Source organism: Bufo gargarizans, chromosome 8 (assembly GCF_014858855.1).
Source record: "Bufo gargarizans isolate SCDJY-AF-19 chromosome 8, ASM1485885v1, whole genome shotgun sequence".
Taxonomy (NCBI): domain Eukaryota; kingdom Metazoa; phylum Chordata; class Amphibia; order Anura; family Bufonidae; genus Bufo; species Bufo gargarizans.
This window is the reverse complement of record NC_058087.1, coordinates 116,910,653-116,934,865: the sequence shown is the minus strand read 5'-3', so window position 1 is coordinate 116,934,865 and position 24,213 is coordinate 116,910,653. Positions and strand designations below refer to the sequence as shown.

The 24,213-nt window shown below is 44.0% G+C and overlaps 1 protein-coding gene across 3 annotated transcripts in view; it reads left to right on the top strand.

The window, feature by feature from the left end:
• FBXL18 (F-box and leucine rich repeat protein 18) overlaps positions 1–24,213 on the top strand; it is a 356,649-nt gene that overhangs the window by 323,212 nt on the left and 9,224 nt on the right. For all 3 annotated transcript variants that reach the window (XM_044304337.1, XM_044304335.1, XM_044304336.1), the window contains one exon: positions 5,347–5,565. In XM_044304337.1, coding sequence (XP_044160272.1) covers positions 5,347–5,565 — 219 coding nt within the window. The remainder of the gene's footprint in view (positions 1–5,346; positions 5,566–24,213) is intronic.

The following is a 24,213-nucleotide window of genomic DNA, read 5'->3' as shown; positions in this document are numbered from 1 at the left end:
CCATTTTTTTTTTTGCCCAAACATTTTTTTTTTTATCAAAGACATGTAGAACAATAAATTTGGCGAAAAATGTATATATGGATGTCGTTTTTTTTGCAAAATTTTACAGCTGAAAGTGAAAAATGTCATTTTTTTGCAAAAAAATTGTTAAATTTTGATTAATAACAAAAAAAGTAAAAATGTCAGCGGCAATGAAATACCACCAAATGAAAGCTCTATTAGTGAGAAGAAAAGGAGGTAAAATTCATTTGGGTGGTAAGTTGCATGACTGAGCAATAAACCGCTAAAGTTGTGGAGTGCCAATTTGTAAAAAAGGGCCTGGTCACTAGGGGGGTATAAACCTGTGGTCCTTAAGTGGTTAAAACTGATTTTCTGTAACTATTAGAACACACTGTCATTGTTTTTGATAAATGGGGACCATTGATAGAACATAAAGTTATAAGCAAATGTATATTTGCTGTATTTGTATGAGGGGAGGTGGGGTCTAGCGCTTATAAGCCTCTGCCTTCCCCCCTTCTCCTCACCAGCGTCAGCTTGTTTGCGTCTGGTTGTGCACGTCTGCGTCACTTCCTGGTATCGGTACTTTCGTTTTCTCAAGCATCAAGAAAGTTTGGTGTCTGCATTTTCTACCCTAACATTTCGGCAAGAGAAGGAGGGGGTTGGGCATGCGATCATTTCTTACGAACCTTCTGCTGTTTCATTGTCGGCATACAGCGGAGCCGGTTTCCTCTGCTGAACCACGCACTGCTGTCTTAACTGTACTTGCACACCATCTACTGGTCAAAGTTGGTATTGCTCCTTCTATTCAAATTCATTATAAGGTTTTCATGGTTCTATGTGTATATGGGTTGTCAGTTGGAACAGAGCCTTTTTGTTCTGAACTTTAGGTGCCTATTTCACCGGTAACAGTAAAAATAAAATAAAAATTGCAGTATATAAAAATAATTTTTCTATCACATTTCCTATAAATGTTTTAAAGTGTAGGTGAAAGCTTAGGTATACTTTAATAACAACATATTTTATTACCCCCTTATGACCAAGCGCTTGGTCCTGGGCTTTAATCCGGAGCTCCATACATTTGCACGCTGGATTAAAGATTCTGCACCTGCAATCTAGCGGCGCTATGCAGTGGAAAGAGGATGCAGCAGTTGGACCTAGCAATTATGTGATTGCCGGGTGTCTCAGGGGCATGTGTACAGTGCCCCATACAGGCGGCTGTTTTCCCCTGTAACTGGGGCTCCTTTGGATGCAAAGATCTGTACATCTTTCTTTTTTTGGAAGCACTTCTGTTCTGGCTTCAAAAAATTGATGCAAAATACAGTGGTGTCAAAGTGGTCTGTTATACAGTCCTGATCAAAAGTTTAAGACCACTTGAAAAATGGCAAAAAATCATATTTAGCATGACTGGATCTTAACAAGGTTCCAAGTAGAGCTTCAACATGCAACAAGAAGAAATGGGAGTGAGACAAAACATTTTTTGAGCATTCAATTTAATTAAAACAATAAATAAACTGAAACAGGCTTTTTTTTTCAGCTGATCAAAAGTATAGGACCACGACTCCAAAAACTAAACCCCCCCCCCCCCCCCAAAACAGAAATCTAACTTCCAAACATGAACTCAGTAATGAGTAGCTCCGCCATTATTTTTTATCACTTCAAAAATTCGTTTTGGCATGCTTGATGCAAGCGTTTCCATGAGGTGAGTGGGAACATTTCTCCAAGTGGTGAAGACGGCCGCACAAAGGCCATCTACTGTCTGGAACTGTTGTCCATTTTTGTAAACTTCCCTTGCCATCCACCCCCAAAGGTTCTCAATTGGATTTAGATCAGGGGAACACGCAGGATGGGCCAAAAGAGTGATGTTATTCTCCTGGAAGAAGTCCCTTGTCCTGCAGGCATTGTGTATTGTAGCGTTGCCCTGTTGAAAAACCCAGTCGTTACCACACAGACGAGGGCCCTCAGTCATGAGGAATGCTCTCTGCAACATCTGGACATAGCCAGCGGCCGTTTGACGCCCCTGCACTTCCTGAAGCTCCATTGTTCCACTGAAGGAAAAAGCACCCCAGACCATTATGGCGCCCCCCTCCATTGTGGCGAGTAGAAAACATCTCAGGTTGGATCTGCTTGTCATGCCAGTAACGTTGGAAACCATCAGGACCATCAAGGTAAAAAAAAAAATTCTCATCAGATAATAAAACTATCTTCCACCTTTTGAATGTCTCATGTCTGGTGCTCTCTTGCAAAGTCCAAACGAGCAGTTCTGTGGCGTTCAAGGAGACAAGGTCTTTGAAGATGTTATTTGTTTTTGAAGCTCTTCAGTGTCAGATGCTGTCTGATGGTTATGGGGCTGCCGTCAGCTCCAGTAAGGGCCTTAATTTGGGTCGAGGATCATCCAGTGTCTTGACGGACAGCCAATTGGATCCTCCGGCTCAGTGCTGATGAAATTTTTTGGGGTCTTCCACTTGACTTTTTTGTTCCATAACCCTTAGGATCATTAAAAAAATTCAAAATGACTGTCTTACTGCGTCCCACTTCAGCAGCGATGGCGCGCTGAGAGACCCTAATTATGCAGTTCAACAACCCGACCACGTTAAAAAAGGGAGCGTTTTTTTGCCTTTGCCATCACAACGTGTGACTACCTGACAGAAAATGACAATGAATCCACATCTTTGCACAGATTTGGCCTTTTAAAGGCATGTGGTCCTAAAATTTGGATCAGCTGAAAAACAGCCTGTTTAGTTTTAATCCTTATTTTCAATTAATTGAATGCTCAAAAAATGTTTTGTCTCACTCTCATTTCTTCTTGTTGCATGTTGAAGCTCTACTTGGAACCTTGTTAACCCTTTCATGACCAAGGGTCATTGATGCCCCAGTGTCCAGGTCAAAATTTACAAATCTGACATGCGTCACTTTATGTGGTAATAGCTTTGGAACACTTTTACTTATCCACGCCATTCTGAGATTGTTTTCACGTGACACATTGTACTTCATGATAGTCATATATTTGAGTCAATATATTTCACCTTTATTTATGAAAAAATCCCAAATTTACCAAAAATTTAGAAAAATTCTCAATTTTCCAAATTTCAATTTCTCTGCTTCTAAAACAGAAAGTCATACCTAATAAAATATTTATTACTTAACATTCCCCATATGTCTACTTTATGTTGGCATCATTTTGGAAATGTCATTTTAATTTTTTAGGACGTTAGAAGGCTTAGAAGTTTAGAAGCAATTCTTACAATTTTTAAGAAAACTTCCAAAACCCACTTTTTAAGGACCAGTTCAGGTCTGAAGTCACTTTGTGGGGCTTACATAGTGGAAACCCCCATACATGACCCCATTGTAGAAATTACACCCCTCAAGTTACTCAAAACTGATTTTACTAACTTTGTTAACCCTTTAGGCATTCCACAAGAATTAAAGGAAAATGGAGATGAAATTTCAAAATTTTACTTTTTTGGCAGATTTTCCATTTTATAAAAAAAAAAATCTTTAACACATTGAGGGTTAACAGCCAAACAAAACTCAATATTTATTACCCTGATTCCGCGGTTTACATAAACACCCCACATGTGGTCATAAACTGCTGTACGGGCACACGGCAGGGCGCAGAAGGAAAGGAATGCCATACGGTTTTTGGAAGGCAGATTGTGCTGGATTGGTTTTCTGAACACCATATGTTTTTTATTTTCTGCCCATCTTCTTGTGCAGGGGCTCGTTTTTTGCAGAAAGTGTTGAGGTTTTTATTGGTACCATTTTTGGGTACATAGGATTTTTTGATAATTCATTATTACACTTTTTATGGGGCAAGGTGACCCAAAAATTGGCTGTTTTGGAACAGTTTTCATTTATTTATTTTTACAGCGTTCATCTGAGGAGTTAGGTCATGTGATAGTTTTATAGAGAAGATCATTACGGACGTTGCAATACCTAATATGTATACTTTTACTTATTTATTAAAGTTTTACACAATAATAGTATTTCTGAAACCAAAAAAATTATGTTTTAGTATCTCTATAGTCTGAGAGCCATAGCTTTTTTATTTTTTGGCCGATTGTCTTAAATAGGGTATCATTTTTTGCGGGACGATGTGACGGTTTGATTGGTACTATTTTGGGGGTCATACGCATTTTTGATCGCTTGCTGTTGCACTTTTTGTGATGTAGGATGACAAAAATGGCTTTTTTTTTACACAGTTTTTTTTATGGTGTTTATCGGACGGGGTCTATCATGTGATATCTTTATAGAGACTGTTGTTACAGACGCGGTGATACCTAATATGTGTAGTTTTTTTATTTTACATTTTTTATAGGAAAAGGCATTTTTTATTTTATTTTATTTTTTACATTTTTATTTATTTATTTTTACATTTTTTTTCACTTTTTTTTTTTTTATCAAGTCCCTCTTTGATCATGAAGATCCAGTGGGGCTGATGGCTGTACTATACTTTGCAATGCTCTTGCATTGCAAAGTGTAATACAATCAGATGCCCTGTAGGTGGCAACAGCAGACGCTTTTGCAAAGCGTCCGGTTGCCAGGGCAACAATCGGGGCTGCCATCGCAGCGCAGCAGCCCCGATGGTGGAGAGAGGGAGCTGCCGCGACATCTATGGGGTTACAACAGAGTAGCTGACACTCTGATGATGGCGGCGGCTCAGAAATGGAGCCGCCGCCATCAAACACAGCAGGAAGGCAGACCGAGCGGAGGGGGGCCGCGCTGGAAGGGGGGTGGAAATTGTCACGGCCAGCAGGAGGGGGCACTGGAGGACACAAGATGGGGCACAGATGGAGGGGGCACTGTGGACACAAGATGCCGCACAGATGGGGGGGCTGCACAGATCGGGGGATGGCCTGCACAGATCGGGGGGGGGCTGCATGGATCAGGGGGGCACGAGGACACTGTGATTTCAGGCTGCAGAGCGCAGATCAGAGCCTGAAACAGGCATTTTTTCACTGCCGCAATCCGATTGGTAAGTCTGTACAGACTAACCGATCGGATTGATTGCCGGCAAGGGGCCACTCTGATTGGTGGGCAGGGGCAGAAACTTTAATCCAAGCGTTTTGCAGCGCTTGGATTAAAGAGCTGCCAGAACGTATATATACGTGGTAGCTATCACGTATATATACAGATTGAGGTCGGGAAGGGGTTAAGATCCAACAATGTAAAATATGATTTATTGCCATTTTTCAAGTGGTCTTAAACTTTTGATCAGGACTGTAGCATAACTCAGACAATTGCTCAAACATCTTTGTTTGTACTACTATTTCTGTTAAACTCAGTTTAGTATATGTATTTTATAGTATATCTGTAGGCGATTCATATAAACATTGTTTTCTTTCTCAGATTGGAACAACCATATTTTCCAGCAAATGATAAGTTCTTCTTGGCTCTTAGCCACTGCTCATCTCTGCAACGCCTATGTATTATATCTCGGAATGGAAATTTTCAGGCTGATGCTGTGATATCATTTATTCCCAAATGTCGAGAGCTAATCATGTGTCATCTGTTCACTGGAGAAAGGTTAATGGCTTGTAAAACCCTCCAGAATGATATAACTAAAAGGTATGTTATGTTTATAGCTAAAATATAATACTAGCATATTTTTTTTATTATACTGTAGTATGTTGTTTTACAGCTGTTTCTAGAGTGGACTTGAAAAATAAGTTAAATTTACTGGTTTACATAAAAAAAAAAAAAAAATAAGGGACCACTGCAAAATGTATGGGTTTGACTATTATGAGCAGTTTTTTTTAATTCTATAAACGACTGACATTTCTCCCAACTTCCAGATAAATATATTGTATTTTAGAGCATTTTTTATTTCTGAAAATGACACCTGGTCAAAACAGTCAGTACACTATTATCAGATCTCAAATAATGCTTACAATACAAGTTCAGTGCTTTTTTTTTGCGGCAGCCCTGTCTAAGCACTGCACAGAGCCTCACTCCTGCTCTAACAGCCCGGATCAACAGGAGTGCTGTTCCAGGCTGTTTAATGCTTTATATGCCACGGGCAATGGTGCCCGCCGCATATAAAGCGTTGACACAGGGAGAGTACTCCCTCAGTCTCCCAATGGCACCCCACAAAAGTGATTGCAGGGTGCCGATGTGTGTACAGACTGGCTGCTGTCTGATATAGGCCCCAAACCAGCCTTGAGTATTTTCAAGCAGGTTGTGTCTATCTGGCAATGTTAGTAAAGCTCTGACATTAAAATGGGATAGTGCATTATATTTTAATATCAATCAAAAAGTCTGTTATAGTCCCTTGTGGGACTATTAACCTCTTCCGGACACAGGGCGTACCGTTACATCCTGTGTATTTCCGATCACTCCGGCAGGCAGGCACCTTGGGTCAATGCACGGGGGGGGTCAATGCAGACCTGCGGTTTGCGGCTTTTACCTGGTGCGGCGGTGCCTTCGGGTCCCCATGCAGCTGTAGGGGGGACCCGATGGCATGGAAGGCAGTGCTATGCATTCCTAAAGCATCGGCGCTGCCTTCCTGTGACAAGCCTGTGAGATCCAGCCCCCTGGATCTCACAGGCCGGAAGCTGTATGAGTAATACAGGCTGTATTGGAATGCAATGTAAAGGATTAGACCCCCAAAAATTGAAGTCCCAAAGTGGGACAAAAAATAATGTGAAAAAAAGTTGAAAAAATATAGTTTTCCCCAAAAAAATAAAGTTTCAAGTAAAAATAAACAAAAACGTCCTTTTCCCCCCCAAAAAATAAAAATGGTATAAATTAGAAGGAAATATTAGGTATTGCCGCGTCTGTATCGACTGGCTCTATAAACATATCACATGACCTAACCCCTCAGATTAACACCGTAAAAAATTAAAAATAAACTGTGCTAAATAAAAAAAAATTGTCACCTTACATCACAAAAAGTGCAATAGCAAGTGATCAAAAGTCATATGCACCCCAAAATAGTGCCAATCAAACCGTCATCTCATCCCGCAAAAAATGAGACCCTACCTAATATAATCGCCCAAAAACTAAAAAAAATATGGCTCTCAGAATATGGAGACACTAAAACACCTTCTCACTTAAATAGTTTTCTTTATTTTCATGACTATTAAAATTGTAGATTCACACTGAAGGCATCAAAACTATGAATTAACACATGTGGAATTATATACATAACAAAAAAGTGTGAAACAACTGAAAATATGTCATATTCTAGGTTCTTCAAAGTAGCCACCTTTTGCTTTGATTACTGCTTTGCACACTCTTGGCATTCTCTTGGTGAGCTTCAAGAGGTAGTCACCTGAAATGGTCTTCCAACAGTCTTGAAGGAGTTCCCAGAGATGCTTAGCACTTGTTGGCCCTTTTGCCTTCACTCTGCGGTCCAGCTCATCCCAAACCATCTCGATTGGGTTCAGGTCCGGTGACTGTGGAGGCCAGGTCATCTGGCGCAGCACCCCATCACTTTCCTTCATGGTCAAATAGCCCTTACACAGCCTAGAAGTGTGTTTGGGGTCATTGTCCTGTTGAAAAATAAATGATGGTCAAACTAAACGCAAACCGGATCGAATAGCATGCCGCTGCAAGATGCTGAGGTAGCCATGCTGGTTCAGTATGCCTTCAATTTTGAATAAATCCCCAACAGTGTCACCAGCAAACCACCATCACACCTCCTCCTCCATGCTTCACGGTGGGAACCAGGCATGTAGAGTCCATCCGTTCACCTTTTCTGCGTCGCACAAAGACACTGTGGTTGGAACCAAAGATCTCAAATTTGGACTCATCAGACCAAAGCACAGATTTTCACTGGTCTAATGTCCATTCCTTGTGTTCTTTAGCCCAAACAAGTCTCTTCTGCTTGTTGCCTGTCCTTAGCAGTGCTTTCTGAGCATATATTCTACCATGAAGAACTGATTCACACAGTCTCCTCTTAACAGCTGTTCTAGAGATGTGTCTGCTGCTAGAACTCTGTGTGGCATTGATCTGGTCTCTAATCTGAGCTGCTTTTCACCTGCGATTTCTGAGGCTGGTGACTCGGATGAACGTATTCTCCGCAGCAGAGGTGACGCTTGGTCTTCCTTTCCTGGGGCGGTCCGCATGTGAGCCAGTTTCTTTGTAGCGCTTGATGGTTTTTGTGACTGCACTTGGGGACACTTTCAAAGTTTTCCCAATTTTTCAGACTGACTGACCTTAATTTCTTAAAGTAATGATGGCCATTCGTTTTTCTTTATTTAGCTGCTTTTTTCTTGCCATAATACAAATTCTAACTGTCTATTCAGTAGGACTATCAGCTGTGTATCCACCTGACTGCTCCACAACGCAACTGATGGTCCCAACCCCATTTATAAGGCAAGAAATGCCACTTATTAACCACTTCAACCCCGCTAGCTGAAACCCCCTTAATGACCAAGCCACTTTTTACACTTCTGCACTACACTACTTTCACCGTTTATCGCTCGGTCATGCAACTTACCACACAAATGAATTTTACCTCCTTTTCTTCTCACTAATAGAGCTTTCATTTGGTGGTATTTCATTGCTGCTGATATTTTTACTTTTTTTGTTATTAATCGAAATGTAACGATATTTTTGCAAAAAAATGACATTTTTCACTTTCAGCTGTAAAATGTAGCAAAAAAAACGACATCCATATATACATTTTTTGCTAAATTTATTGTTCTACATGTCTTTAATAAAAAAAAATGGTTTGGGTAAAAGTTATAGCGTTTACAAACTATGGTACAAAAATGTGAATTTCCGCTTTTTGAAGCAGCTCTGATTTTCTGAGCACCTGTCATGTTTCCTGAGGTTCTACAATGCCCAGACAGTACAAACACCCCACAAATGACCCCATTTCGGAAAGTAGACACCCTAAGGTATTCGCTGATGGGCATAGTGAGTTCATAGAATTTTTTATTTTTTGTCACAAGTTAGCGGAAAATGATGATTTTTATTTTTTTTTTCCTTACAAAGTCTCATATTCCACTAACTTGCGATAAAAAATTCTAGGAACTCGCCATGCCCCTCACGGAATACCTTGGGGTGTCTTCTTTCCAAAATGGGGTCACTTGTGGCATAGTTATACTGCCCTGGCAATTTAGGGGCCCATATGTGTGAGACGTACTTTGCAATCAAAATGTGTAAAAAATGGCCTGCAAAATCCGAAAGGTGCTCTTTGGAATGTGTGCCCCTTTGCCCACCTAGGCTGCAATAAAGTGTCACACATCTGGTATCGCCGTACTCAGGAAAAGTTGGGGAATGTGTTTTGGGGTGTCATTTTACATATACCCATGCTGGGTGAGAGAAATATTTTGGCAAAAGACAACTTTTCCCATTTTTTTTTATACAAAGTTGGCATTTGACCAAGATATTTATCTCACCCAGCATGGGTATATGTAAAATGACACCCCAAAACACATTCCCCAACTTCTCCTGAGTACGGCGATACCACATGTGTGACACTTTTTTGCAGCCAAGGTGGGCAAAGGGGCACATATTCCAAAGTGCACCTTTCGGATTTCGCAGGCCATTTTTTACACATTTTGATTGCAAAGTACTTCTCACACATTTGGGCCCCTAAATTGCCAGGGCAGTATAACTACGCCACAAGTGACCCCATTTTGGAAAGAAGACACCCCAAGGTATTCCGTGAGGGGCATGGCGAGTTCCTAGAATTTTTTATTTTTTTGTCACAAGTTAGCGGAAAATGATGCTTTTTTTTTTTTTTTTCTTACAAAGTCTCATATTCTACTAACTTGCGATAAAAAATTCTAGGAACTCGCCATGCCCCTCACGGAATACCTTGGGGGGGTCTTCTTTCCAAAATGGGGTCACTTGTGGCGTAGTTATACTGCCCTGGCAATTTAGGGGCCCATATGTGTGAGACGTACTTTGCAATCAAAATGTGTAAAAAATGGCCTGCAAAATCCGAAAGGTGCTCTTTGGAATGTGTGCCCCTTTGCCCACCTACGCTGCAATAAAGTGTCACACATCTGGTATCGCCGTACTCAGGAGAAGTTGGGGAATGTGTTTTGGGGTGTCATTTTACATATACCCATGCTGGGTGAGAGAAATATCTTGGCAAAAGACAACTTTTCCCATTTTTTTATACAAAGTTGGCATTTGACCAATATATTTCTCTCACCCAGCATGGGTATATGTAAAATGACACCCCAAAACACATTCCCCAACTTCTCCTGAGTACGGCGATACCAAATGTGTGACACTTTTTTGCAGCCTAGATGCGCAAAGCTGCCCAAATTCCTTTTAGGAGGGCATTTTTAGACATTTGGATCCCAGACTTCTTCTCACGCTTTAGGGCCCCTAAAAAGCCAGGGCAGTATAAATACCCCACATGTGACCCCACTTTGGAAAGAAGACACCCCAAGGTATTCAATGAGGGGCCTGGCGAGTTCATATAATTTTTATTTTTTTTGCATAAGTTAGCAGAAATTTATATTTTTATTTTTTTGTTTGTTTGTTTCTCACAAAGTCTCACTTTCCGCTAACTTGGGACAAAAAATTAAATCTTTCATGAACTCAATATGCCCCTCAGCGAATACCTTGGGGTGTCTTCTTTCCAAAATGGGGTCAGTTGTGGGGTGTTTGTACTGCCCTGGCATTTGAGGGTCTCCGCAATCATTACATGTATGGCCAGCATTAGGAGTTTCTGCTATTCTCCTTATATTGAGCATACAAGTAATGAGATTTATTTTTTTCGTTCAGCCCCTGGGCTGAAAGGAAAAAATGAACGGCACAGATTTCTTCATACGCATCGATCAATGTGGATGAAAAAAATCTCTGCCCAAAAAAAAAAGAGAGGAAAGGCGTCTGCCAGGACATAGGAGCTCCGCCCAACAGCCATACCCACTTAGCTCGTATGCCCTGGCAAACCAGATTTCTCCATTCACATCAATCGATGTGGATGAATAAATCATTGCCGGGATTTTTTATTTTTTATTTTTTTATATACAAAGTGTTTGCCAAAGCATAGGAACGCTGCCTCCTCCTCCTCAGCTCGTATGCCTTGGCAAACATATCTTTAACTGCAGAGTAGAAATCTCGTCTTGCAGCGCCGCATACACCGACTTGCGTGTAATCTGACAGCAGCGCAATGCTTCTTTCAGAATGCACATCAGTGCTGCAGCTAGTCGATCGGTTGGTCCACCTGGAAGGTAAAAAAAAAAAAAAAAAGAAAAAACCAGGCCGCATCGCAATAATTTTATTAACTTTGGAACAGAACATATAAACTTTAACTTTTTGAACTAAACATTAACCTTTTTGCTTACTGGTGTTGTTTTTTTTGTTTTTTTTTTAACCTTTATAGAACAAACCTCTCCTTCCCCATGGGTCAATGTGCAAAGCGCAAATCGCCCAAAGATGTGGCGAAGTGCGTTATGCACTTTGTCCCAGGTGAAAGGAGAGGTTTGCAGCAGCTGTATGTGAATGGGCCCTAATAGCCCTGTGTGCCTGTCCTCTGAGATGTCATCCCTATGCTAAGTGTACCTGTGTGTGGTACTTCCGGAAACACTCTCCAAAGCATAGGGCAGGGTGGTCAGGACAGTCAGGACAGAAACAGCGGGTGTCATGCCTTATTTTCTTCCTGCTACAGACACGACATTTTTTTCGGGGTGGCGGTCGGTTGGAGGTACCAGCAACGACACTGGGGAAATGTCGCTCGTGTAGACGGCTAACTACACTGGTGGATGTGGCCACGGAACCTCCTGGGTACAGGAGGTTCGCGATGATCTCTTCCTGAAATTTGAGGAAGGATCCAGTTCTCCCAGCCTTACTGTAGAGAACAAAACTATTATACAGAGCCAATTGAATTAAATATACAGACACCTTCTTATACCAGCGTCTGGTTCTGCGGGACACTAAATACGGAGCCAACATCTGGTCATTGAAGTCCAGCCCTCCCATGTGAAGGTTATAGTCGTGGACTGAGAGGGGCTTTTCAATGACACGGGTTGCACGCTCAATTTGGATTGTTGTGTCTGCGTGAATGGAGGAGAGCATGTAAACATCACGCTTGTCTCTCCATTTCACCGCGAGCAGTTCTTCGTTACACAATGCAGCCCTCTGCCCCCTTGCAAGACGGGTGGTAACGAGCCGTTGGGGGAAGCCCGTGCGACTAGTTTGCGCGGTGTCACAGGCGCCAATCTGTTCTAGAAACAAATGTCTAAAGAGGGCCACACTTGTGTAGAAATTGTCCACATAAAGATGGTACCCCTTGCCAAATAAGGGTGACACCAAGTCCCAGACTGTCTTCCCACTGCTCCCCAGGTAGTCAGGGCAACCGACCGGCTCCAGGGTCTGATCTTTTCCCTCATAGATCCGAAATTTGTGGGTATAGCCTGTGGCCCTTTCACAGAGCTTATACAATTTGACCCCATACCGGGCTCGCTTGCTTGGGATGTATTGTTTGAAGCCAAGGCGCCCGGTAAAATGTATTAGGGACTCGTCTACGCAGATGTTTTGCTCAGGGGTATACAAATCTGCAAATTTCTGGTTGAAATGGTCTATGAGGGGCCGAATTTTGTGGAGCCGGTCAAAAGCTGGGTGGCCTCTGGGACGGGAGGTGGTGTTGTCGCTAAAGTGCAGGAAACGCAGGATGGTCTCAAATCGTGTCCTGGACATAGCAGCAGAGAACATGGGCATGTGATGAATTGGGTTCGTGGACCAATATGACCACAATTCATGCTTTTTAGTTAGACCCATGTTGAGGAGAAGGCCCAGAAAAATTTTAAATTCGGAAATTGGACTGGTTTCCACCGGAAAGACTGGGCATAAGAGCTTCCCGGGTTGGCGGATATAAATTGTGTGGCATACCGATTTCTTTGGGCCACGACTAAGTCCAAGAGCTCCGCAGTCAAGAACAGCTCAAAAAATCCCAGGGCCGAACCGATCTGAGCTGTCTCAACCCGAACTCCAGACTGGGCGGTGAAAGGGGGAACTACAGGTGCGGCTGAAGTTGGGGACTGCCAATCAGGGTTTGCCAGCACCTCAGGGATTCTAGGGGTTCTACGGGCCCGTCTTTGCGGTGGCTGCGACGGGGTCACTACTGCTCGTGCCACCGTACCAGCTTCAACTGCCCTTCTGGTGTTCGCCACTTCACCAGGTTGTACGGCAGTGCTGGTACTAGGTCCAGGAAGGGCTGCGCTGCTAGTGTATGCCTCACCACGTAATCCGACAGCACCAGCCCCACTCTGCTGCTCTTGAAGCGGATCCTGCGCAACCTGTGGTCTAGCGACACGGGGCCGGGTATGCCTGGTGCTATCAGGAACCTCAGCCTCCTCGTCCGAACTTTGGGTCAGAGAGCCACTGATTTCTACAGGTTCGTATTCTGACCCGCTAGATTCATCAGATGAGGGTTCCCATTCCTCATCCGACTGGGTCAGAAGCCTGTAGGCCTCTTCAGAAGAATACCCCCTGTTTGACATTTGGGCAACTAAATTTAGGGGTATTCCCTGAGACTACCCAAGAAAAAAAGCAAGCCCGTCTTACAAATGGGAGGCTAGCGAAGTACCGGAGGCCGCTGCGGTTGATAAAAAATATCAAAACTGATTTTTTTTATCGCCGCAGCGCGTGTAAAGTGATTGTGCAGTGATAAAAAAAATAATAATATTTTTTTGTCACTGCGGTGGGGCGGGCGTGGGTGAACGCACGTGTGGGCGACCGATCAGGCCTGATCAGGCAAACACTGCGTTTTGGGTGGAGGGCGAACTAAAGTGACACTAATACTATTATAGATCTGACCGTGATCAGTTTTGATCACTTACAGATACTATAAAAGTACTAATGCTGATTAGCGATACGCTAATCAGCGAATAAGGGACTGCGGTGCGGTGGGCTGGGCGCTAAACTACCTAACCAAGGGACCTAAACTATACTAAAACCTATCAGCCAATACCAGTGGGAAAAAAAAGTGACAGTTTACACTGATCACTTTTTTCCTTTTCACTTGTGATTGACAGGGGCAAGAAGGGGTGATCAAAGGGTTAATTAGGGGGCTGGGAGGTGATATGGGGGATAAGTGTGGTGTTGGTGGGTACTCACAGTGATGTGTGCTCCTCTGCTCCTCTGCTGGAAGCAACCGACCAAAAGAAGGAGCAGAGGAGCACAGCAGCCATTTAACACATCATATTTACTAAATATGATTTGTTAGGTGGCTGCTGATTAGTTTTTTTTTGAAAACCAACAACGATCATTGGCTGGCAGGTTGATGACGAACTTGTCTTTGAAATTTTGCCGGCCCGCGATGCGCATGCGCGGGCCGGCTTTCCCCGAGATCTCGCGTCTCGCGAGAGGACGCACCGGCGCGTCCGCCCAGAGAAACAGGACCGCCGAAAAGATGTTATCCTGCATACGGCGGTCCTGAGCAGGTTAAACCTGACAGGGCACACCTGTGAAGTGAAAACCATTTCAGGTGACTACCTCTTGAAGCTCATCAAGAGAATGCCAAGAGTGTGCAAAGAAGTAATCAAAGCAAAAGGACTTTGAAGAACAGAGGAGCAGAGGAGCACAGCAGCCATTTAACACATCATATTTACTAAATATGATTTGTTAGGTGGCTGCTGATTAGTTTTTTTTTGAAAACCAACAACGATCATTGGCTGGCAGGTTGATGACGAACTTGTCTTTGAAATTTTGCCGGCCCGCGATGCGCATGCGCGGGCCGGCCTACCCCGAGATCTCGCGTCTCGCGAGAGGACGCACCGGCGCATCCGCCCAGAGAAACAGGACCGCCGAAAAGATGTTATCCTGCATACGGCAGTCCTGAGCAGGTTAAACCTGACAGGGCACACCTGTGAAGTGAAAACCATTTCAGGTGACTACCTCTTGAAGCTCATCAAGAGAATGCCAAGAGTGTGCAAAGAAGTAATCAAAGCAAAAGGACTTTGAAGAACCTAGAATATGACATATTTTCAGTTGTTTCACACTTTTTTGTTATGTATATAATTCCACACGTGTTAATTCATAGTTTTGATGCCTTCAGTGTGAATCAACAATTTTCATAGTCATGAAAATAAAGAAAACTCTTTGAATGAGAAGGTGTGTCCAAACTTTTGGTCTGTACTGTATTTGGTATCGCCGAGTCTGTGACATCCTGGTCTATAAAAATACCACATGATCTAACCTGTCAGATGAATGTTGTAATTAACAAAAAATAAAAACTGTGCCAAAACAGCTATTTCTTGTTACCTTGCCTCACAAAAAATGTAATATAGAGCAACCAAAAATCATATGTACTGTAAAATAGTACCAACAAAACTGCCACCCTATCCCGTAGTTTCTAAAATGGGGCCACTGTTTTTGGAGTTTCTACTCTAAGGGTGCATCAGGGGGCTTCAAATGGGACATGGTTTCAAAAAACCAGTCCAGCAAAATCTGCCTTCCAAAAACCATATGGCTTTCCTTTCCTTCTGCGCCCTCCTGTGTGCCTATACAGCGGTTTATGACCAGATATGGGGTGTTTCTGTAAACTACAGAATCAGAGCCATAAATATTAAGTTTTGTTTGACTTTTAACCCTTGCTTTGTAACTGGAAAAAAATTATTAAAATGGAAAATCTGCCCAAAAATTGAAATTTTGAAATTGTATCTCTATTTTCCATTAATTCTTGCGGAACACCTAAAGGGTTAACAAAGTTTGTAAAATCAGTTTTGAATACCTTGAGGGGTGTAGTTTCTAGAATGGGGTCATTTTTGGGTGGTTTCTATTATGTAAGCCTCACAAAGTGACTTCAGATCTGAATTAGTCCCTGAAAAGTGGGTTTTTGAAAATTTCAGAAAAATTTCTAATGTAATTCCCAAAATGATAAAATGTAATTCCCAAAATGATCCAAACATGAAGTAGACATATGTGGAATGTAAAGTAAAAACTATTTTTGTTGGTATTACTACGTATTATAGAAGTATAGAAATTGAAACTTGGAAACTTGCTAATTTTTCCACATTTTTTGCAAATTTGGTATTTTTTTTTATAAATAAAAAATATATTTTTTTACTCCATTTTACCAGTGTCATGAAGTACAATATTTGATGAAAAAATTATCTCAGAATGGCCTGCATAAGTCAAAGCGTTTTAAAGTTATCACCACATAAAGTGACACTGGTCAGATTTGCAAAAAATGGCCTGGTCCTGAAGGTGAAAATGAGCCCTTTGGGGGTCGATCGGCCCATTCCGGGGGGTCGCCTGAGGCTTCCTATTGTGGGTCGCCCGCACAACGGCAGCGGCCCCTTATCCTCGCGCACAGGAAGTGATGTCCTATCACTGCCTGTGCTTGAAGGAGCCTGACGTCTGGACGGGTAAGTCGGGCCGCCTGTCTGCTGAGGTCCGAGTTTTTTTGTTAATGACACCGCCGCTGCCACCAATGATTTAATTGAGCCTGGCTGAGCCTGGCTAATTTTATTTTAATTATTTGGCTGAGCAAGGCTTAATTTATTTGGGGGGACATGAAGCACCGCTGATTTATTTATTTGGGGACCCTGAGCACCATTGATTTATTTATTTGGGGGAAACCTGATGCACCACTGATTTATTTATTTGGGGGTACCCTGAGCACTTCTAATTTATTTATTTGGGGGGGACTTGAAGCACCACTGATTTATTTTTTTGAGGGTACCCAACATTTTGTCTTTGTGATTAATTACTCTGCTTTAATTATGTTCAATTTGTAGCAATAAAAATACATCCTGCATATCAGATATTTACATTACAATTCATAACAGTAGCAAAATTAGTTATGACGTAGCAAGGAAAAAAATGTAATGGTTGGGGGTCACCACAACATGAGGAACTGTATTAAGAGGTCACAGCTTTAGAAAGGTTGAGAACCACCTTTTTTTTTTTTTTTTTATTCCAGTAAAAAATATGCTTTTTTCCAATTAAAATACACGTTTCAATGAATTTTTTTTAGAAAAAATAAATAAAATCTCACCCCATATGTTTGGTAACAACCAGTCAAACATCATGTCAATTATCCCCTATGGTGAACGACGTAAAAAAAAAAAAAAAAAGCTGTTTGTCTTTTCTCCCTCCCAGAAAGAGTTAATAAAAATGTATCAGAAAGTTATGTGTACCCCAAGATGCACCATTAAAACTATAACTTGTCCTGCAAAAACAAGCCCTCATACAGCTATATAGATGGAAAAGTAAAAAAGTTATAGCTCTTGGAAGGCGATGATGAAAATAGGAAGAAAAATGCTTTGTCAGTAAGGCCTAAAACAGGCTTGTCACTAAGTCGTTAAACAGTACATTACTAATATTTCAACTTAGGTGGAGTCCAGAAATCAGTATTTTGTGAAATAACCCTGGTTTGTAATCACATGCTTTCCACCAGTCTTTCAAATCACTGTTGGGGTTAGGCTACTTTCACACTTGCGTTCAGAGCGGATCCGTCTGAGACGGATCCGCTCATATAATGCAGACTGTGGCTCCGTTCAGAACGGATCCGTCTGCATTATATTGTTAAAAAAAATTCTAAGTGTGAAAGTAGCCTGAACGGATCCGTCCAGACTTTACATTGAAAGTCAATGGGGGACGGATCCGTTTGAAGATTGAGCCATATTGTGTCATCTTCAAACGGATCCGTCCCCATTGACTTACATTGTAAGTCTGGACGGATCCGCTTGCCTCCGCACGGCCAGGTGGACACCCGAACGCTGCAAGCGTGTGCTAATGTCAGTAAACCCTAACTGTACTATTTTAACTGTACTATTTTTATGCTTACGGATACCCCGGTTACTGCACAATTTTAACTTTGATATGTAAATTTGCTCCTGCTCCTAGAGGCTCCGTTTTCCTACCTCAAGTCACGCCCTGCCGTCCTTGATTGACAGCAACGTGCCCCTGCGCATTGGGATGTGCTGACTGACCCCCTTTTTCTTTGCAGTTTCTACTGGAGGTGTGGCTGACACCTCAGTCGTGCACTCCTGACCAGCCCGTCTGCCCCATAGGCTGATTTTAATTAGTGTGAGTATATAGCTTAGCCTGCTCTCCCTCATTTACTGGAAGCAATTTGGCACCAGGAGAGGTATAGTGTGGACTCTCATTGCATTCTTTGGTGGCCATTTGGCACCAGGAGAGGTGTGGAGTGGGCTCGGCATGCATGTTGGTACCTGCATTCCTTGGATATAATAGAGGCCATTTTGGCACCAAAGATGACAGAAATTAAATCAGGCTCAGCATGCATGTGGAACCTACACTCCCTGAATTGTATGGTAGCCGTCATGGCACATAACAGGTAGAATTTAGTGTTAGGAACCTGTCTTACAGGGATCGCCTTGACATGCGGCAGACGGGCTAAAATAATTTTGCACAAAATGTATTTGCCAAGCATCTCTAATTTATAAGTATAGCACTAGCAATTATTATGCATATTTGTACTTTTATTTGTTTTGCAGAGAGCTGTTGCATTGCATGTTTTGTTTTACAGTGTTGTTTTCAGCCACAGCAACGTGCCCCTGCGCATTGGGATGTGCTGACTGACCCCCTTTTTCTTTGCTATTTCCTATGGAGTAGAAACTCCATAAAAGTGACCCCATCTAGGAAACTACAGGATAAGGTGGTTGTTGTTTTGGGACTATTTTAGGGGTAAATATGATTTTTGGTTGCTCTATATTACTCTTTTTTGAGGCAATGTAACAAAAAAATTAAATTCTAAAAATGTTTCTACATTCGCTATTTAGTTTTGTGGAACACCTAAAGGGTTAACATAGTTTGTAAAGTAACTTTTGAATACCTTGAGGGGTGTAGTTTCTTAGATGGGGTCACTTTTTTGGAGTTTCTAGTCTAAACTGTCCATCAAAATCTGCCTTCCAGAAACCGTATGGAGTTCCCTTCCTTCTATGCCCTGCCGTGCGGCTATATAGCCATTTACGACCACATATGGGGTGTTTCTGCAAACTACAGAATCAGGGCCATAAATATTGAGTTTTGTTTGGCTGTTAACCCTTGCTTTATTACCGGCAAAAGGGATTCAAATTGAAATTTTGCCCAAAAATGGGTGTTTTGGCACCGTTTTTGTTTTATATTTTTAACACCGTTCATTCGAGGCGTTTGGTCAAATGTTATTTTTATAGCGACGACTTTTACGCACGCGACGATGCCCAATATGTATGGCTCTCAGACTTTGGAGACACTAAGCAGGCATCCTAAAAACTGCGGCCCTCCAGATGTTGTAAAACTACAATTCCCACCATGCCCTGCTGATGGCTGTAGGTTGTCTGGGCATGCTGGGAGTTATAGTTTTACAACATCTGGAGGGCCGCAGTTTGAGGATGCCTGCTCTAAAACTAATATTTTTTTGGGGAAAAAAAATTGTTTCTGTGTCTCCAAAGTCTAAGAGCCATAGTGTTTTATGTTCTCTAGTGGACTGTTGGGGATTATAAAAATTTAGTACTCCATGGAAGTGTGATACTCCCTGAAGCAATCGATAACGCAGAGGCCCGGATGATCGGGGCAAGTGTCACATTGAGTGGTGGTGTCCTTCCGTATCCCCCTCTTGTGACACACTCTGCATCTTTTTTGGGTTCGTCCCTTCTTTCCAGTATGGGGGACCACACCTGGAAAGTGTTGGCCAGGGACGATCCGGGCGCCTCCAGTTCCCGAGGTACTCCGGCCTGCTCTTTCCCGGTCCGAAAAGATCAGGTCTTTGAGGACTGCCTCATAGAATTGGAGGAATGTCCCTGTGCTGCCAGCGCTTCGGGATAGTACAAAAATACACGCATTATATGGCGTGAGGACTTGATCAGAGAGATCAACTCCTCCCATATACCGATTGTAGTCGACGATACAATCGGGCTTGAGGACCGTTGCCGTGGTACCTCGCACAGAGACTGGGGTGGTGCTGTTACCGTGGATTGTGGACAGCATAAGGACATCCCTCTTGTCCTTATACCTGACCAGCAACAGGTTTCCACTGGTAAGTGCACGGGTCTCACCCCTGGGGATAGGTACCCGGAGGGGGTGGGCAGGGAGGCCGCGCTGATTTTTCCGCACGGTCCCACAAGCGAACGTGGATCTGGCGGCAAGGGACCTGAACAAGGGAATGCTGGTATAAAAGTTATCCACGTACAAGTGGTAACCCTTATCCAGCAGTGGGTGCATAAGGTCCCACACGAGTTTCCCGCTAACACCCAGAGTGGGGGGACATTCTGGGGGTTGAATACGGGAATCTCGCCCCTCGTACACACGAAATTTGTAAGTGTACCCTGAGGTACTCTCACAAATTTTGTATAGCTTCACGCCATACCTCGCCCGCTTTGTGGGAATGTATTGGCGGAAACTGAGTCTCCCCTTGAACGCAACGAGAGACTCATCAACCGCGACCTCCCTTCCAGGTACGTAGGCCTGCTGAAATGTGGCCCCAAAGTGATCGATGACCGGCCGTATCTTATACAGCCGGTCATAGGCAGGATCACCTCGGGGTGGACATGCTGCATTATCGGAATAATGCAGACATTTCCGGATGGCCTCAAACCGGGGACGTGTCATGACCATACTGTACAGTGGGGTCTGGTATAGGACGTCCCCACTCCAGTATTGCCTGACACTGGGTTTTTGGACTAGACCCATATGCAGCACGAGGCCCCAAAATGTCCTCATTTCGGCTGCACTGACCGGCGTCCAGCCACCGGGTCTAGCCAAAAATGAGCCTGGGTTTTGAGCGACGAACTGTTGGGCGTACAGATTCGTCTGCTCCACCATCAAATTCACCAGTGGGTTACTGAAAAAAAAAATAAAAAAGTCAATTTCAGTAAACCCCACTGTGGGAATCTGGATTCCAGGATTGCCAGCGAAATCCGGAATCTCAGGCTCAAAGTCCACTGGGGGACACCAGCTAAGTTCATCGGCAGGGGGCTCCGGTGAACTTATTTGGTGGGCCGGGAAACCAGTACGAACCCCAGGGCGGCTCGTACTAGGGTGGGCCACAGGATCCCTAGCATGTGTGGCCCCTGGCTCCGCCTGGCGGCGTCTCCGCCGCCTTGGTGGCTCATCGTCATCCGATGATGATGAGGAGGATGCAGATGACAAAAGGAACGTGGGGTCATCCTCATCCTCACTGGGGCTCTCGGAGTCGGAGGCAATCTGGGCGTATGCCTCCTCGGCCGAGAACACCCGGCGGGCCATGGGTGTGTGTGTGTGCGTGTAGGTGTGCGTGTGTGGAAACCTTTATTATATGTGCGTGTGTGTGGGGGCAACGGGTGTTCGCGTACTAAAAAAAGGAAAATAAAGGGGCAAGTGTTAGGAAAAAAAAAAAGTTCAAAGTTGCTGATCAGCGGTACAACGCTGATCAGCGGTGGGGCGGGCGATGCGCTAACAGTGGACGGACGCTAAAGTGCAGACCAGTCAGCGAACGCAGAAAAATGGTGGTGGTAAGGGGGCTAGTGGTGAGGGGGGGCTGGGGGAGGGCTGGTGGGGGGATGGGTGGGGGGGAAGGGGGGGGGGCTGGTGGTGGTGGGGGGCTGGTAGGGGGGGGCAAGTGGCAGGGGGGGCTCTGGGGTCTGATAGATGGATCAAAAAAGTTTTGTGTAAAAGTTCTTTTTTTTTCCTAACTAACTTTTCCCTTCTTTCCCTTTCTAATGGTGCCTCTCCCTCACTGACCCTAACCTACCTGAGTGGCGATGGGTGCAGGAGGGTGATGGATGCCGATTAGAGGGACACAGGAGCTGGTGCTGGACGATGCTGCACGGTCAGGGTGCTGGACAGGAAGAGGAGGGGAGAGAGGAGCGCAGGAAGTTTGAATCTCGCGCCTCTCTCCCCTGCACCAATCAGCACCCTGGACAGCAGTGTTCAGCACCAGGGCCAGCACCGCCTCCTCAAATCCTCGGACTGCGATTGGTGGTGTAAAATTACGCCACCGATCGCAGTCTTTTTCCGGTTCATCGGGTCACAGCACACCCGAATGGACCGGAAACGCAGAAAACCGCAGGTCTGAATGGACCTGCGGTTTTCTGCGATCGTCTATACGGGGGGGTCAAATGACCCCCCCCCCTGCGTTGTTACGGGATGCCGGCTGAATGATTTCAGCCGGCATCCCGTTCCGATTAACCCCCGCGGCACCGGAATCACGAATTAAAGCCATGACGTACCGATACGTCATGGGTCCCTAAGGGGTTAATGTTGTTAAAGGAAGGCACCTTTGGAATAAAGATAAAAGAGAGATAGGAGGCGGCGCCTCATGTGTGGTGTTGTATAATAATTGGTAAAAAAGGTAAGTAGAAACTCTTACCAGACGATGTTGTGAAGAGTCACAACACCTATACGAAGCTTGTGCCGATTTATCCGATAAGCGTGCGGAGTGCCTGCGCAGCTGCCTAGGTTCCAGCCCATGCCTTAGAAGCATTCGTCGGGGAGAAGTATCGTTGTAGAAGTAAAAAGAAACTGAACCTTTAGGATGGCGCTGTCAGCAGGAGTCAGAAGCAGGTAAGTATTGATAACACAATACTTTTTATTTACAGTCAACGCGTTTTAAGTGGCAAAGAGCCCCCTTCATCAGGACAATATGCAACATAAAAGGTTGTGTTGTATATTGTCCTGATGAAGGGGGCTCTTCGCCCCTGAAACGCGTTGACTGTAAATAAAAAGTTGTGTGTTATCAATACTTACCTGCTTCTGACTCCTGCTGACAGCACCATCCTAAAGGTTCAGTTTCTTTTTACTTCTGCAACCTTTGGAATAAAGGTAGGCAAAAATCTCAGTAGCATCCGGTCTTGCAGGAACTTAGTGTATGTCTCAAAGGCGGAAAATGCCTGGAGTTCCCCAACTCGCTTTGCAGAGGTAATGGCCAACAAAAAGGAGATCTTCAAGATAAGGAACCTGCATCCCACCTCCTCTAGGGGCTCAAAGCGGGGAGATGATAACCCCCTGAGCACGACCGTTAAATCCAAAACAGGGACAGGTCTAATTACCGTAGGTTTTAATCTTGAAGCTCCCTTCAGGAACCTCTTAATAAGGGGCTCTTGATAAATAGACCTGAAATCGCTGAAACCTGCACTTTGGGGGTAGAAGGTGACAACCACTTGTCCAGACCATCTTGCAAAAACTGAACAGTGACCGGTATGGAAGCTTCAGTAGATGTGTGCTGATGCATAGAACACCAAGACAAAAAAAATCCAAATTCTTGAGTAGGACTTGTTAGTAGCTTCCGATCTGGAGTGCTCTAAGGTTCTCAAGACAGACCCTGATAGCCCTTCTATCCTTGGAAGGGACTGATCAACCTCCAGGCCGTCAGGTTGAAAATTTGAAGATTTGAGGAGATATGAGTGTCCCCCGACACCAGTACTCTCTCTGGGGGAAGCCTCCAAAATTGACCCCGACTCATCTGGAAGAGTTGGGTAAACCAAGCTCTCTTTGGCCAGTATGGAATGATGGCGATGACTGACGCTTGTTCCTGCCTGATTTTCATCAAGACCCTTGGTATCAAGGAAATTGGAGGGAAGATGTAGGTCAGCCTGAACCTCCACAGGATTGACAGTGCATCTTTTGCCTGGTGTTGAACCTCGTTGCCATGAGATCGATCTCTGGCATGCCCCACCTGAGCGTTATCTCCTTGAAGACCTCTGGATGAAGTTACCATTCTCTGGTTGGAAGACCTTGGTTCAGGCGATCCGCAATCACATTGTGAACTCTGTGAATGTGAATGGCTGATAAGTGGGTGAGGTTCAGTTCTGCCCAATCCAATATCACCCCTATCTCTCTCAGGAGACTTTGTGACCTCATGCCTCCCTGCTTGTTGATGTACAGTACAGCGGTCATGCTGTCTGACTGTATCTTCACTGCCTTCCCTCGAATTAAGGGAGCAAAATGAAAGAGCTAATCTGATCCCTCTGATCTCCAGGAGATTCAATAACAATGATTTCTCCTGTGGAGTCCAAGATCCTTGGACTGTCTTGTCCAGAAGATGAGCTCCCCAACCTACTAGGGATGCATCTGAAGTAAGTATGATCCATGAGGGCTGGATCAGGTACTTGCCGTCCTCGAGGTGAGACCACTATCTTAGGGAGGATCGGGCATGGTAAGACAGGGAGTGCACGGCATTGAGTCCCACTGGACTGTTATTCCACTTGGCTAGTACCTCCGACTGAAGCGGATGCAGATGCCATAATGCCCAAGACACCACCTGTGCGGTTGAAGACATTAGTCCCAACATCTTCATCAATGTACCAATCATTACCTCTCGTGGCATTGAGAGAGAACGGGTTGTCTGCTGAACGGATTGTCTTCTCTCGGGAGTGAGAT